The sequence below is a fragment of the Anomalospiza imberbis genome (genome assembly GCF_031753505.1).
Source record: "Anomalospiza imberbis isolate Cuckoo-Finch-1a 21T00152 chromosome W unlocalized genomic scaffold, ASM3175350v1 scaffold_67, whole genome shotgun sequence".
In the NCBI taxonomy this organism is placed as follows: Eukaryota; Metazoa; Chordata; class Aves; order Passeriformes; family Viduidae; genus Anomalospiza; species Anomalospiza imberbis.
Genome location: NW_027099336.1, coordinates 385799 through 403229, shown reverse-complemented (window position 1 = coordinate 403229; position 17431 = coordinate 385799). Strand labels below are relative to the sequence as shown.

Sequence of the window (17431 nt, the reverse complement as noted above, 5' to 3'; positions counted from 1 at the left end):
AGAAAATCTTATGTGCAATTTGTCATATGATTTTGACCTGAGATAGAAAAAAATTGAAGTTTTTTAAAATATTGTGTTCTATTTTACTTATACATAACCAAATGTCTCACTGCATGAATTCTGGATGTTGTAGTTTAAAAGAAAATAATCGTTTCAGTTCAATTTGAAACCATTACTATTTTGTGTATGATAGTTATAATGAGTTAGGAGTTCATGTATGTATATATGTTTATGTTTAAACCAATAATTTGTTGAAAAAAAGAAGATGAAAGAAATATGCCTACCTTATTATTCCTGAATTAATCCATTAAAAGTGACCTAGAAAACATCTCAGACTATTTTGATAATCTATAAGAATTACTGTTTTGAAGTGTGTCATTCAGATAGATTGCTATATGTCACCTTTCTATGGATAAATGGCAACTTCTGCATATTATGATACACTGTTGTTTTTCTTTAAATGGTAGATTATACATGAGGACTTGGAAAATTTTTGGGTTTTAAAATAACTGATTCATCTACTGGTTTCATTACATTATTTTATTAGTGGATTTACTGACTTGATATTTTGGGGGTTTCTTGGTGTCCATTTTTGCTGTTGTTATTGCCTGATTTAAATAAAAAAAAACCAAATAAAACAACAAACATCTAATGGATGGATCCCCTCATTTGGGGGGAAGATATGATATGAATCTCTTTTTCTCAGTATCTTTCTAGACAGCTCAGAGACAGCATAGCAGTATCAAACCCTCCTATTAGTAATAGGAATTGCTGTATATTCAGTAATCTCTCTGTGTGAAATGTGTAACCATAATTTAATTGTCTTCATAAAATAAATGATTGTGGAGAGGAGGAAATAAATAATTTGTATTAGATAACATGGACGGAAAACTTAATTGTGAAGAAAAATGTGGTACTTGCTTGCAGTATCAAAACAACTGTTGGCGGGTGTGGGGAACTGTTATTTAATTTATGACTGGCTACTCACCATTCTAAGTCCGTTCTCATAATTTTTGTTAAAGAATGTTCCTGAGCTTCCAGACACTACAGATTACTCTAGAACTGACTTATCTCGTTATCTGGCAGCCTTACATGAGATGTGTGTGGCTCATTCAGATGAACTTCGGACACTTAGCAATGAGCGAGGTGTAATGCAGGTAAACTATAATGATTAACAAAAATCATACATAGAGATAGCATGTCTAACTAAAGTTATTGTTTAACATTGTGATTCCTTTGTAATTTTTTCTCTCCAGCAGTATGAGTGATAAATATGTACATTTCACCAGGAGGTTGCTAGTTGTAAAGGTAAAGAAGATCAAAAATATGAACTAAGTATTTATATAACAAATCCAAAGATGTTTTAAAGCAGTGGGTTGGGGATTTTTTGGTTAGTTTTTTTACTATTTTGTTTTAGTTTTTCTCTTTTGGGATTTTTGAGGGTTTGTGTTGTTTGTTTTAGTGGTTTTTTTTTTCACAGAATCACTAGGTTGGAAGAGACCTTCAAGATCATCAAGTCCAACCCGTGCCCTAACACCTCAACTAAACCATGGCACCGAGTGCCACATCCAGTCTTTTTTTAAACACATCCCAGGATGGCGACTCCACCTCCTCCCCGGGCAGACAATTCCAGTACTTTATCACTCTTTGCATAAAAAGCTTTTTCCTAATATCCAACCTATATTTCCCTTGGCACAGCTTAAGACTGTGTCCTCTCGTTCTGTCAGTTGCTGCCTGGAGTAAGAGACCAACCCCCACCTGACTACAACCACCTTTCAGGAAGTTGTAGAGAGTGATAAGGTCTATTACACTGGGTCGTTGGTTGGAGACAGAAAAGACAGAACTCTCCAATGATCATGAGACAAACAACAAAGATTTATTATGGCTGCCCCCTTATATAGGGGGTTCAAAATTCCCAGGCTTAGACAACTGATTGGTTGGGGTTTCAGCATTGCCCAGCTCTCTGGCCAATGATGTGTCTGCATTCAGGGTTGAATGGGATTGGCTGGGGTTCCCTGCTTGGGTTCAAATCCATCCTATCTTTGCTTACCCAGGGATTTGTTTACTTATAGGCTGGTTGAGTTTGGGGGTCTGTTATGGTCAAATTTATCTTTATAGTTGCAGACCAGCTGCAGCCATGACAAAGGTCACCTCTGAGTCTCTGTTTCTCCAGGCTAAACAACCCCAGCTCACTCAGTCATTCCTCACAGGGCTTGTGTTCCAAGCCCCTCACCAGCCTTTGTTGCCCTCTTCTGGACATGCTCAATCATCTCAATGTCCTTCCTAAACTGAGAGGCCCAGAACTGGACACAGTACTCAAGGTGCGGCCTCACCAGTTCCAAGAACAGGGGAAGAATGACTTCCCTAGTCCTGCTGGCCACACTATTCCTGATACAGGCCAGGATGCTGTTGCCCTTCTTGGCCTCCAGGGCACACTGCTGACTCATGTTCAGTCGGCTGTTGACCAGTACCCCCAGGTCCCTTTCTGCCTCGGCACTGTCCAGCCACACCGTCCCCAGCCTATAGTGTTGCAGGGGATTATTGTGGCCAAAATGCAGGACTCGGCACTTGGACTTATTAAACATCATCTTATTGGACTCTGCCCATCCATCCAACCGTTCCAGGTCTCTCTTCAGAGTCCTCCTACCTTCCAACAGATTGATATACTCTCCCAGCTTAGCGTCGTCTGCAAATTTGCTAATGAAAGACTGAATACCCTCATCCATGTTGTCAATAAAAATATTGAACAGAAATGACCCCAGCACAGATCCCTGAGGAAGACCACTAGTGACTGGCCACCAGCTGGATGCAGCACCGTTCACCACCACTCTCTGGGCCTGGCCATCTAGCCAGTTCTTAACCCATCAAAGAGTGCTCCTGTCCAAGCCACGGGCTGCCAGCTTTTCCAGGAATGTGCTGTGAGAGATAGTGTCAAAGGCCTTGATGAAGTCCAAATAGACAACATCCACAGCCTTTCCTGCATCCACCAGGCAGGTCACCTGGTCATAAAAAGAGACCAGGTTGGTCAAACACGAACTACCCCTCCTAAACCTATGCTGGCTGGGTCTGATACCCTGACCATCCTCTAGGTGCTGCGTGATGACACTCAATATAAACTGTTCCATTACCTTTCCAGATACTGAGGTCAGGCTAACTGGCCTATAATTACCAGGATCCTCCTTCCCAATCTTTTTGTAAATGGGCACCACATTGCCAGCTTCCAGTCATCTGGAACCTCACCAGTGAGCCAGGACTGTTGGTAAATGATGGAGACTGGCTTTGCAAACTCATCTGCCAGCTCCCTCATCACTCTGGGATGGATCCCATCTGGTCCCATAGATTTATAAACATCCAAGTGGCTCAGTAGTTCTCTGACTGCCTCCTCTTGGATAACAGGGTATTGCAGGAAATCCAGGACTCCTGAACAACTGACCAATATGATAAAGCAGAAGCCATTTATTGTTTATATTACTCACATTTTTATAGATTCTACAAACTACTTAGATCACACTTCTTGATTGGTGTCTTTGTCTTGTTCCCTCGTTCTCTGCCTCCATTTCTCAGCATCCATGACTGGTTACCGTGCACGTATTCTACAGTCCTCTGTTATCTAGTTCTTGCGATCCTGGTATGTGGTTTCTCAGCTTCTTCATTCTTATTTTAGCACAGTTTATGTCTTAGTAACCTTGATGAATTCCACAGTGCCCTGAAAAAATTCTAATAAGAACAGTTACAGATGGTATGGCTGGTGCACACTGAGGCCTAAGTTTTTCAGATACATTGCTACAACAAGGTGGACCATTCTGCTCCCTGACAACATCTACCAACCCAGGAGGACAGTTGTCCTGAGGACAAGCGTCTTCCCACTAAAGAGGGAGACAAAGAAGGTGTTAAGCACTTCTGCCTTTTCCTCATTTGCAGTTACTAAGTTCCCTCCCACGTTCAGTAAAGAACAAAGGTTGGTCTTACCCTTCCTTTTGTCATTAATATATTTGTAAAAACATTTTTTATTATCCTTTACAGAAGTTGCCAAATTAAGTTCAAACTGAGCTTTGGCCTCCCTATTTTTTTCCTACATGCCCTAGCAACCCCTTTAAATACTTCCTGAGAGACCTGACCCTCCTCCCAAAGATTATATATCCTGTTTTTATTCCTAAATTCCTTCAAAACCTCATTGCCCATCCAGGCTGGACATTTGCCTTGTCGACTCATCTTTTGGCACACAGGGACAGTCTGTTCCTGTGCCCTCAAGATCTCTGTTTTGAAGCATGCCCACTTTTCCTGGACTCCTTTGTTTTTAAGGGCTGCTTCCCAAGGAACTCTCTGAATAAGTCTCCTACATAGGCCAAAGTCTTCCCTCTGGAAGTCTAATGTAAAAGTCTTATTGATGTTCCTCCTGATTTCACCAAATGTTGAGAACTCTATTATTTTGTTATTACTATTCCCCAAGCGGCCTCCCACCAGCCCATCTCTATTTGCAAACAACAGGTCTAACATAGTCCCTCCCCTGGTGTAGCCCACGACATGGGCTCACTCACCAGCTATGACAAAAAGTTGTCCTCCACACACTCTGAGAACTTCTTGGACTGCCTCTTTTCTGCTGTATTAAGTTCCCAGCAGATGTCTGGTAGGTTAAAGTCACCTACAAAAAAAGGGCTGGTGATCCTGAAACATTCTCCAGCTGCTTATAGAATAAATTGTCCACCTCTTCTTCCTGGTTGGGTGGACGATAACAGACTCCCAGTGGGATGTCAGCCTTGTTGGCCTTCCCCTTAATTCTTACCCATAGGCATTCAACTTCATAGTCATTAGTTTCAATACCCATGGCATCAAAAGCCTCCCTAATATAAAGGGCCACCCCTCCACATCTTCTCCCTTTCCTGTCTCTTCTGAAGATCTTGTAGCCATCCAGTGCAGCGCTCCAGCTATGTGAATCATCCCACCACATTTCCGTGATGGCAACTACATCATAGCTTTGCTGTTGCACCATGGCTTCCAGCTCTTCCTGTTTTTTACCCATACTGTGTGCATTAGTATACATGCGCCTCAGCTGGGCTACTGATTTCACCACTAACTCAGGTTTACCACCCTTGGGCCTACTTCTAGACAGCCCAGCTGCATCCCCTTCCCCCTTTGAACCTAGTTTAAAGCCCTCTCAATGAGTTCCGCCAGTTCATGAGCTAAAATCCTTCTGTCCTTAACAGAGAGATGGAGGCCATCCAGTTCCAGCAGGCCAGGTGCCATAAAAGTTGCCCCATGATCAAAGAACCCAAAATTCTGCCTGTGACACCAACCCTTGAGCCACTTGTTGATAATGTGAGTTCTCCTATTTCTTTCATCGTTTTTCTCTGCCACCAAGGGACTGAGCAGAATACTTGTCCTCCTGCCGTATCAACTACTTGACCCAGTGTCCTAAAGTCCCTTTTAATTGCCCAGGTGCTCTTCAATCTCAACACTGCCAGCCTGGAGTATCAGCAGTGGGTAATAATCAGAGGGCTGAATCAGCTCAGGGAGTCTCTTGGTAATATCCCGTACCTGGGCCCCAGGGAGGCAGCAGACCTCCCTGTGGGATGGGTCTGGTCGACATATGGGGCCCTCTGTTCCTGTCAGAAGGGAGTCACCCACTACGACTACCCTTCTTTTCTTTTTAATGTTAGAGGTAGTGATCCGTCTGACAGATGAAGCATAACTGGGAGGCTTACTGGGCAGATCATTTTCTTCTGCGTCATCTGGCTGACCCTCTAGATCCAGGGCCTCATATCTATTCTGAAGTGGCACCTGGGTAGGTGATGGGGGTTGAGAGGAATTTTTATTACCTCCCTGAGGTAATAACCCATTTCCACTCCCCTTCATCCACCAGGTGTCCTCCTATTGCCTGACAATGAGAGGCATGGGAGTCCTCTGACTCCTGGTGGGCCTCCCTCAAGGATGGAAGGGCAGAACTCCACCAATCTATTTCCCTTTCAGTTTCCCTAATACTCCTTAGTCTTTCAACTTCCTCCCTAAGCTTAGCCACCAGGGAAAGAGATCATTCATTAGTTTGGCATGGGTTTTTTTTTGTTTGGTAGGTTTTTTTTTGTTTTGGTTTTTTTGGTTTTTTGTGGGTTTTTTTTCCTTTAGCTTCCTGGTGAAGTTTTTAGTTTCTAGAGGAAGAAAGCCTAAACTCAAGAAATTACTGTCTCCTGGCAGTCTCTAGTTTTAGGATCTAGCTCATCTAATTGAGAACTAAACAGCTAAATTTACTTTCCTTAGCTTTCTAGCACTACTTCATTTCTGCTTCCTAATTTATTATGTTTGTAAACAATCATGGCAAACTTCTCTAGTAAATGCTATAAATGAGTATTCTGTTCCAAATAATTGTGTACAGCTTTTATGAAAATTTATTTTCAAGAGGAAAAAAATCTGCATGACTTCATGCATTGTCTCAAAAAGTAATATACTTGACTATGGTCTACTAATTATGATGAACTTCAAGTTGCCAATCCTACTTATTGCACAGTAATATGTTTTGGTATGCTTGATTAGTATACTGTGCTGTGCAGGAGATAATTTAAGTACTGTTCCCTTTTTAATGCTAATGATTTGGGGACAGGGGCAGTTGTACTATGGAAAGCCTTTTGGTTTAGAGATGGTCTTCCTTAAATTTAATCAGTATCAGCTCAAAGTATTTAATGACTCATGTTGAAGAGGCAGTTTTAAAAATAGTTCTTAATTTAATTGCTTCAAAATTACTTCTTGTAATCAAATTTCTTATTATTGTCATGGTTTGAAGACTGAGCTTCTTATATCCTCTTTCAAGGCCTTAATTTAAACCCAAATAGATGATAAATCTATATTTAATCTCAGCAGATGTTACTCAAATAATGTATTTTTTGGCAGTAATATTTTTTTAAAATAAGGGTATTACTGGGAACACTTATGGCAATTTTGCGAATGGTGAAAATATATTTGTATTCAATTAGCTTTGGCAGAAGAAAGATCAAGGAATTAAAAATGCAATAATGCTTCATTATAGCAATTAAAAACTAATCTAGTTTAATAACTACTACAATTTCCTTCTTCAGGGGCATATGAGAGGAAAAAAATCGATCATGTTCAAGTTCATAATTCACAGATACTTCTAGTCTTGACAAAGCAAAGATGATGGCTAGACAGGCAAGTCAGGATAGTAGAAGTTTTCAGTATTAAATATGCATTACTTACAGATAAGGGAGAGAATTTCTTTCACAAGGCCTGCATCTGTAGCACTTAAGGGTCATAAATGCGACACCGTTTTCTCAATGCACTTATATTTCTACTTCAGAGGAGTAATTTCTCCTCATGGGTTTCCATAAAAAAACCTCTTGAATCTTTTTTTCACCTATAAGTGCCCTAATGTTCATCATCAACCTGTTGTAGTTGAACACAGTTCTACTATAATGAAAAAATTATTGAACTCCTGACAGTGCATTAGCAATACTATTTCTCAGCCTGTTTTGTATGTTCAGCTGCATTTGTTCAAGTTTAATGACCAGGTTTTCAGAAAGTTAGAGGGTGCTTCTGCTTGTGCAGAAGTGAATTGTATTATCACATTTTTTTTCCCCACCAGAGTTTCTTTTCATGTTCTCGGTCCATTTCTGCACTTTCACATGGGGAAAATACCCAAGAATAGATTTTTGGTTTACAGATTGTTTTTAACAGATAGAACTGTTTCATTTTCAAAGTCTCAGGTTAAGTTGGCAAGACTTAATGAGTTTCCATGGCTGCAGATAAATTGCATATTGCTGTTTTACAGTTGCCTTTTGAAGTTATGTCTTAGTGACCGTAAAACTGGAGCTGGGGAGAGGGGCTGTGGGGGCTGTGGATTTAAATATATTTTAAATTACCTAATTCTAAGTCTGGTAGGTTAATGTTGAAGATGCTTCTCAAGCAAGATGGGCATTGGTTTTTTCTAGTTGCTAATGTAGGGTTGTACTGGGTTTTTTTGTTGTTTGGTTTTTTTTTTGTATTTTTTTTCTACAGCATGTTCTTAAGAAGCTGTTGGCTATAACAGAACTGCTTCAACAAAAACAACATCAATATTCACTGTCTAATAACATCAGGTAGCAGCCTTCTAGCTGAATTCTGCATGGATCCAGCATGTCTCACATGGCAACTTACACAGGTATCACTTTTTTTGCTCTTGCCAAAAATCGCACACCCTGTCACATTCCCAGTGATGTGTGAACTATGCAAAAAAGAAAACAAAGATTCTGTTAACAGATGTTTGAACCAGCAGCTCTTTAAGCTATATGTGCAGGATATTTGCACTTTTTTCCACTTGGAACCAGTTTTTACAGCCTCTGAGCCTTGGTGTACAGTTTACCTTTTGCAAAGAAAATGCTGTGACTGTCGTGAGCTTTGAAAATTATTTTGAACACCTATATCCTGGGGTGACTTTATGATGCTTGTATCCCCATTGGTCTGTTTAGCCCAGAAATATGTTTTGCACCTTTAAGATTGGTTCTGAGAGGGAAGGGTGGAGGGAGAGAAGAAGCGCGCAGTTTTCAGAAACTGCACTCACTCCTCCACATTCCTGCTCCTGGACTGTGTTGTCTTCAGACAGACAGACAGGGGGACAGAGCTCTCCTTTGCTTTTTAGTTAGTTTTTAGCTAGCTGAGGCAGAGAAGTTCCCTAGACTGTAGTTTTTCTTTTTCTTGGAACTGTTTAAACCTGCTCTTCACTGAACACCCAGAAGAGCACTGGCAGCTCAAACCTGTGGCCCCCCCAGGGCCTGGCCTGGGCTGCAGCATTTCCAGCACCGGAGGGACTGATAACAGACTGAGTGAGCCGAGCTACAGCCCACGAAGGGGACTTTCTGAATTTGTCATCTCTTCGGAGCAGCAAGAGGTTTTATTGTTTAATATTGTTCAATTTTTTTTGTGCTGGTGAATGCTTTGCTTGTCAAATAAAGAGTTTTTTCCACTTTTCTCCAAGGAAATATTTTCCTGAACCAGCTGGGGGAGGAGCCACTTGAATTTGCTTTCTAGAGGAACCCCTTTGCAGGTTTTCTTCCAAATTTGCCCTAAACCAGGACAGCCTACAAATGCCAAAGTTTTTTTGTCTTGTTGGAAAAGAATTACCAATTGACAAGGAAAGATATGCATTGTTTTGACAGCTACATGTAACTGCATAACATTTCTTACTGTAATTTCTGAGTGGTTTCAATTATTACGATTTTGACTTTTTCAGCCACTTAAACATGTATTTACAATTTCCAGATTTTGATGGTTATGGTAAGAACAATCTTTCCTGTATACTTTTTATACCATGCTGTTTCTCTTGCTGGAATCATGTCAAAAGAATATGCAGAATGGATCTTGTCAGCTTTATTCTTAATGTGCCACAGATTTAGTCTAAATAATTCTTCCATCAAGGATTGTGTATCCATCCAAATAAATTGCAATGCTTTTGTAAAATGTTTACAGAAGTGAGCAATTAGAATTTGGTAAATTTATTATCACTCTATCAGACATGCATGCATCCATTGCACCATTTTATAACATATATTGGTTGGGCTTGTGTGTAATGTAAGGCTACCATGAATGTTATTTTTAAATTTGAAAAATACGTTTTTAAAATAATCAAGCTGCCAATAAATTCTCCATAGAAACTAACTTTGTGTTCAAGTAATAGAGCACTGTAAAAATGAAATTTGGATAACAGATATGGTTGGCTATTTATCTAGTGCATATAACATGCATTGATAAAACTGACTGTAGGTAAAGTTGAATTTAGGTATATGTTGTGGTTTGACATTGGCCCAATGCAAGGCACCCATGAGAGTCACTCATTCATTATCCTCTGCTACAGTTGGGCAGTGGAGAAGGGGGGAAAAAATTTACAAACAGTTCATGAGTGAGATTAGGACCAGGAGAAAAAAAAGTCAAGGGCAAAACAGGCTCAACATAAGGTTGCAAAGTGAACTTATTGCTAACAGAATCAGAGGAGGATAATGAGAAGTTAAATAAGCCCTTAAAACACATTTTTCTCCCAAGCCCTTCCCTCCTTCCCACCAACAGCGCAGAGAGACAGGGCATGCGAGTTTTGGTCAGTTCACCACCGAGATTTTCTTCCACTGCTCTGTGAGAGGAGTCTTTCCCCTGTGAGGCCATGGGGGCCCTCCCATGGGAGACTGTTCTCTGTGAACTTCTCTGGTATGGGTCCATTCTCACAAGCAGCAGTCCTACTGCATCTGCTGCAACATGAATTCCCCCCACAGGCACATAGTCCTCCCAAAACTGCTGCAATGTGGGTCTCTCTTTGCACGGGGTGCAATCCTCCAAGGACAGGCTGCTCCAGCCTGGAAGCCAGGGCCCCCTCTCTCCACTGGGTCTTCCACTGGATCACAGCCTCCTCCAGGCATCCACCTGCTCTGGCATGGGCACCTCCCCCATGGGCTGCAGGTGGATCTCTGCATCCCCCGTGGACCTCCATGGGCTACAGGGGGACAGCCTGCTTCAGCATGGTCATCACCATGTCCTGCAGAGGAATCTCAGCTCCAGCACCTGGAGCACTTCCTACCCCTTCTTTCTTCACTGACCTTGGCATTGCTATGTTGTTTCCCTCACATGTTCTCAACTCTTCCTTTTCTCTGACTAGAAGGAAAACTGTGTGTACTTTGTTTTGATTTTCTTCTTAAATGTGTTATCACAGAGGCATTATCACCATCTCTAATTGGCCCAGGCGGGGTGAGCAGCATGTCCATCTTTAGAGCCATCAGGGATTGGCTCTGCTGGACATGGTGGAAGCTTCCAGCAGCTTCTCACAGGACCCATCTCTCTGTGGCCCTCCTGCTAGCAAAAACCAGGCCGTGCAAAACCAATACAGTATATATATTTTAAAAATTGACACCATTACATATTTCCTAAAACAGTGTGTGAAAGTAATGTTGTAGTTTACCCCTCACCAGCATCTTAGGCACCACACAGCTACTTGCTCAGATGCCATCCCACTCCCACCCCCACCAAAAAAGAAGGCACGGAGAAAATAGGAAGAGCAAAAGCTAGAGAACTCAGGGTTTGAGAAAGATGAAAAAAAGAAAACCAGAACAAGTGATGCAAAGGTAATTACTCATCACCTTCCAGAAGTAGACTGATGTTCAGTCAGTCTCTGAACAACAGCTACCTCCTTCTCCCCCCCGCCAAAAAAAGGAAACCCTCATCCTTTCCCTTGAATTCTATTGCTAAGCATGGCATTATATGGAATGGAATGGAATGGAATGGAATGGAATGGAATGGAATGGAATGGAATGGAATGGAATGGAATGGAATATCCCTTTGGCCAGTTCAGGTCAGTTGTCCCATCTGTGTCTGTTAGGAAAATTTGCCTCATCTCACACTCAGTCAAGGAGTTACATTCATACCATCTGAGACTTCAACTTCTAGGACTTTACAGTCCATTCATGATGAATGGCTCCACTGAACCAATGGGTACCCTGTGTTGACTCCAGACACACACACTCACATAAACATTTTCCCTTTTGGTTTTACCCTAGGTTTCCCCAAGCAGAGTCTCGTACCGAATCTAGCAAATTAGGTTATTTGGTACAGTGATGAGATATAGCTTGAGCTGGGTGCCTCAGGAGAGGGACCTTGAACAAAGAAATCCTTGGGCAATTATACCCTTACAATCCAAGTTTACCACCCCTCGCGTGACAGTTCGGTCCAATAGTAATATTATGGTATGAGGTAGTCTTGTTCTTCATTGGGTCTCTTCATTGTCTCTAGGTGAACCCATTTCTTCTCTTACCTCTAAGGCTGCATCTTATGCTGACAGGGGTAGTCAGTGTCGTGGTTTGACATGGAAGTGATTTTTTTTTTTTTCTTCAGGAAGTTGGGTCAAACCAATCAGTGGTCAAGCTTGGATATTGGCACCTGAAGTGACCACTGAAGATAGGGATACGCCTCTGAGAACACAGGGGGTTAAAAGCAAGAACTCCCAAGAGCTCGCTCTCTTTGGTTCCGGTCAAGGTGCTGTGCAGACCTCCCCTGCCCAGCCATGGGGCTGGGTGGGGGAGGGGAAGCCATGAGGCCTGGTCGAGGTGAGCCGAGGGGTAGAAGGACTGGAACCGAGCCAGCTCCTGTGGACGGAAGGGTGGAGAGAAGCGGAGATGTCTTTGTCATTCCCCCCCCCCCCAGAGAGAAGAGATAGAGAGTCCGGACGGCACCTGTAACTTTGCCGGCGCGGAGGAGAAGGAGGGGGGGGAAGGCGCCCAGCCTTGGCCTTGGGAATCGGCTGCTGGGCAGAGATATCAGCCGTCCAGGGAGTCTGAGCTTTTAACCCTTTCCTGAGAAATGAAGGCTTTGTAAAATATTGCTCCTCCTTGATTTGAAGTAGAAGAGAGACAGTCTGGGATCCGAGATGATGGAAGAAGAAATTCTCGAGTTGGAAGGAGATGATGGAGTGGCTTGTGGCTGGACTTCTCTTGTTAGCCATAGACTGAACCAAATTCTCCTAACAGAAGCTGCACTTAGGGTGGTGCGTTGGTGTGCCAGGAGACCTGTTTCAGTGATTACCAGCAGAGGAGTAGAGGGAAGGTGTGGAGAAGCCCTCTATCTTCAAGGAAGAAGAAGAGGAGCAGAAGACCTCTATTCTTGGACCCTCAGCCCCAGGGGAAAATGGGGGGGACTGTAGTCCCAAAATGAGAAACTGAACTGTTGTCTCTTTTGGTCCATGGCAAAGCATCCTTAAAAGAGCCCTGTGAGCAGTCTGTCCATGCACGGTGGTGAGAGCACTGTGACATGGAAAGGAGAGTGTCACCATAGCAGATTTTCTCTGAGTGGTTGCCATGTGTGGCATGGAAACACAAGGGTGGCAATTGTGTTTCCTGGGGGGGTCTGTGGCACAGGAGAGACTCCTGTCTCCCTTGAAAGACTGAGTGTTTGAATATCTGAAGGGTGGCAACTTGATTAAGATCCTGGGTGGTGTCTCACTGTTAAGTTTGTTTAGAAATTAAGTGGGAGGAGGAGGGGTGTTTTGGGAAGTCTTCATCCAGGATTTAGTGTTTGTAGTTTCCTAGTAGTAGTAGTTTAATAAAGTTCTTTCCTTAGTTACTAAGTTTGGGCCTGCTCTGCTCTGTTCCTGATCACATCTCACAACAATTATTTTAAAAGGTATATTTTCATGGGGGCGCTGGCATCGCGCCAGTGTCAAACCATGACAGTCAGTCACCTTCCTCGCTTCCTTATCTTTTGGCTCAAACTGGCTCTGGGGCCTCCTTTTACTTAAGTAGGTAAAAGTTCAGTGTATCTTGGTGTAAATTCACAGCTCACAGACTGAGGCTTCAGCTCATCTAGTTACTAATGCTAAGTAAGTTACACTAAGCTACTAGTTTTCTTTATTTCTTTTCAGTGTCCCCTCCAAACTTCTTACTCACTCCCTAGCCTATTCCACAGTGGGAGGTAGCAGCCAAGAGTGTGTGGAGCCTAGAGCTGTGTGGCTGTGTCTAGGTTGTTATTCTATACCATTCACATCATCGTTGTGGGGTGGAAGTAAGGGACTCACTTCTGGGAAGGGAAGGGGGGGCGTGGCTTTGGGTGGAAGAAACAGGTGCCACATGCGGGAGTCATTGCCATTTTGTTCCTTTTTCCAGCAGAGCAAGTGGCAAATGGAGTTGTGGAGTGGCTCTGGTTGCAGTCATGTCGCGTTGGGTCAGACTCAGTGAGCATTTTTGCATGTAATCACCCTTTCATACACAGTTGCTATTAGTATTGTAGCTGTTACTGTTTGTTTTCTTATCTCGTTGCTGTTTCCAGTAAATTGTTCTTATCTCAACTCAGAATCTCCGCCTTTTATCTGTCTCTCGAGGGAGTGAGGGGAGGAGAGGGCCTGTGTGGGGCTTAATTTCTATCTATGCTAAAACCATGACAAGGATGTAGAAGAGGCAAGAGTGTAGCTGTGCCTGGAAAGAAGGGGGAGGGTGGGGGAAAGGTGGTTTTGTTTTTGGGTTTTGTTTCTTTTTTTTTTTTAACTGGCAATAATTAAAGTCATATTTCCCAAGTCGAGTCTGTCTTGCCCATGATGGTAATTGGTGAGTGACCTTCCTGTCCTCATCTCCACCCATGAACTTTTTAATCTTTTCTTCCCCTGTCCTGCTGAGGAGAAGGGAGTAAGTGAGCAGTTTGGTAGACACCTAGCAGCCAGACAAGATCAACCCACTACAGTTCTTACTTGTGGGTCAACCCTTGTGGCAGCAGCTCTCTGGCCACAGAGAGAAACGCAACATTCCCAGGCATCGTCCTGAGAAAGGCTGTGAGAAGATCAGAGAAAAGAATGAGAAACAATTCTTATCTTAACTTGCTGCACTTGGTATTGTGAACATGTGGAATGTGTTATGGAGGTTTGTTTACCAAATGGTGGTTTCTTAATTAGTCAATGGTGATGGTGTCTGGACTGGAGGACCAATTAGGTCCACCTGTATTGTAACTCTCTATAAAAGAGCAATGGGTTTCTTAATAAAGAATTATTGATCAGCCATCTGTGAATCATGGAGTCTGTGAAAAATGCATATTATATGACTGGCTCTTCGCAAATGTTAAAATTAATACTATATGTGTTATGTTGGAAAGTTATGCTGTATTAATCTCTTATAAGTAGTGCTGTATTAATCTCGTTTAAGTAGTGTGGTAAATATAGTTTTTAGGCTATAGCATAATATTAAAACAGGAACTATGGGATGTAAGATACTTTTTGTAACTAGTGCAAGGAATGGAAAAGATAATCAAGAAATTCTTCGCATTATCCTATCTGGATAGAGATAACAGTAACAAGACACCAAGATCCCCAGAAAAGAATTATTGCCTCCTTATCGGGAAAGCCCAGACTTCGAGGATCTGAAGAAGATTGATTTACAAGATGATGGGGGGAAGCTGAAATTAAGCAGAAACATCCTAGTTTGAAAGGAATGTTTGAATCATGTATGAGATATATGAATATGCAATAAGCTATTGCTTTAAGCAGTGATCCTTTGTTAGCAAGGTGTGCTTTGTGGCGGAGTGCAAGGCACCTGGACGTCCGTAATTCTTTGCTTTTTATGGTCTCTTATTGTCCTAATTTTTATTACTATTTTCATTACCAATTTCATTACTATTAAACTTCTAAAATTTTAACACAAGTGAATGGTGTTTTTCACAATTGGTGCCATGACTCGGATCTAACACCTCACTGCTGAGACCTCAGAGGATTCCGAGTGAGGGTGGCGCACCCTGCCAAGTTTGGCAGCCTCGCTCTGTTTCTTCTGGTGTGATCGGCACATACAGGTTTTACCTGGTGGACAAAAAGAGACAATAAAACATAGAAAAGGGAAAAGCCTCCCTAAAACCATGGTAATTGGCCCCCTAAGACTAAGTGTACATGAAGACCCGGAAAGGAAAAAGGATTGTAAGTACTCTTCAGGGGGGCAAATACAGGGGGATGAATGTGTATCTGAATGAGAGACGGGCTGGTTATCCCAGACCTCCTGAGTGAGAAGTCTCCCATGCTGCGGTTCCATCTTTTCGCGAGAAAAACGGCCAGTAAAGAGACGAAGCGAGAGATAAAAGGAGTGAGAGAATCCCCTGGGGTGACTGGGATGGGGTCCCAGGGAGGGGTTGGACCCCTTGGAGGAAAGGAGCAGAGGAGTTTCTTAGCGTAATCCACTAGGAAACAGGACAAAAGGGAGGGGCCCCTAGAAATTCTGCTGGGTTGATGTGGGGTCTGTGTTGTCAGGCCTCACTCCCTGATTGGGGTGGCCCAGAAAGGTGGAAAAGTCTCTCCTCCAACCCGAGCTTCCAAAGAAAGACTCTGTAGTCTTCAATCGTCCAATCTCAAGGTAGTTTATTGTATGTTATCTAAAAGATTTCTCCCTGAGCTGCTGCGGTCCGTTCAGCAGTCAGGCAAAGGCACACTCCGACACCCAGGGGGCTGGTGCCTTCTTTTATATCATATATTATGTATTAGATGTTTATAGTTTTTCCCCAATGCCCATCACCTATATTGAATAGTGACTTTGCTCTAAACCAATCTGTGAGTGTCAACATCACCAAGAACATGGAGGTTAGGAAGAAGAAAGAGGACAGGGCACACCCAAATCCCTCCATCTTAGAACTTCTGACCCCCATGTACAAAACTCAGACCCCTCTGTACAAGGCCTAAAACCCCCCTGTACAGCACTCAAAAATTCTTCCTTTCACCTTGTGACTACTTCTACTATAATATCTAAACTTTTGTGATTTCTTGTTCTTCCTGCAAGGTTGGTAAATTGTTCCATGGATCAGGTTCAAAGCCACAGGGGTCTGTGGCTGCATGCCAGGGTCTCAGATGCTTCTGACCTGGGCCCGTAACATCCAAGAGTGCCCAAGGGACATTCTGGGTTCCGACAGGTTGAGGGATAAATACGCCCAAGAGCATCCAGGATTGAACCTGCTGGGTTGAGGGATAAATATGCCCAAGAGTTGAACAACATAGCTGGATTGAGGGATACCCAAGAGCATCCAGGATTAGCCAATAGAAATTTTACCAAGTTGAGGGTCTAAACCACACAAAGACTCAGAAGTGCCAAACTCAAGAGCATCTAGGCTTAAAAGCTGCTAGGCTGAGAGTAGCAAGCACTAGACACTCAGGGGTGTGGGATCCAATAGCACCTTGAAATGGCCAATAACATCTGAGATTTTAACAAGTGATTTGAAAGTAAAAGGTATCTTATTGTTGTCTTGTTGTGTGTGAGAGTGAGTCACATGCAAAGTTAGCTTCAGCTTCCCCAGACTGTGACCTGCAAACAAGCCATTGTTCCCCGGGCCTGTGGGGACTGTGGGGAGAGAGAGTGAGTCACACGCAGACAGCCTCACAGGTGAACTGGCAGCAGAGGTGACCAGATTCAGGGCCCTTCCCGGAGGCCCGGTGGTAGTGAAGCCCGGAGAGGCCAACCCCAAGGCGAGGGGGGCTACAGGCTACAGTATTGTAGGACTTTTTAGCACCACGGCTGTGAGGGGAAATCGTGTGGCCCATTCCTCAAGGTGGGGGGGGGGGGGGGGGGGGGGGAAGCCAGCTTGGGCAAGGTGCAGAAGTCCAAACCCCAGACTCTGAGGCTATCTGTAGGGAAGAGGAATAGCCAATCCTTGGGGGAGGTGGAAGGGGTCAGGGTGGGGGCCTACACGGATCCGTGAGTCTATGGCAACAGGTGTCCGCTTCGTGTATATCTAAGAGTTTTGCTAACGTTTCCTTCCTCTGTCCAATAAAAGAAAAGGGAAATTTACGGGGTGCTGAACCTAGGTCAGTGAGGAAACTTAGGGGTATCAGTATTTAAGGTTCTGGGGTGTAGAAAAAAGGTACCTTACATAGTCCAAGTGGGCGAGGCACCAAGAACCAAAAACTCGGCTAGGCAGAAGTCGAGAAGTATGAATGAACAGGCCTGAGGGTGTGAATGTCTTGTTG

At 43.2% G+C, this 17431-nt stretch overlaps 1 protein-coding gene across 1 annotated transcript in view; it reads left to right on the top strand.

Annotated features, from left to right (window-relative positions):
- LOC137465617 (ras GTPase-activating protein 1-like) overlaps nt 1-14505 on the top strand; it is a 141480-nt gene extending 126975 nt beyond the window's left edge. Inside the window, exons 24-26 of the mRNA XM_068177699.1 lie at nt 1023-1157; nt 8002-11799; nt 13185-14505. Coding sequence (XP_068033800.1) covers nt 1023-1157; nt 8002-8085 — 219 coding nt within the window. The 3' untranslated portion in view covers nt 8086-11799; nt 13185-14505. The remainder of the gene's footprint in view (nt 1-1022; nt 1158-8001; nt 11800-13184) is intronic.
- Nucleotides 14506-17431: the final 2926 nt, after the last annotated feature.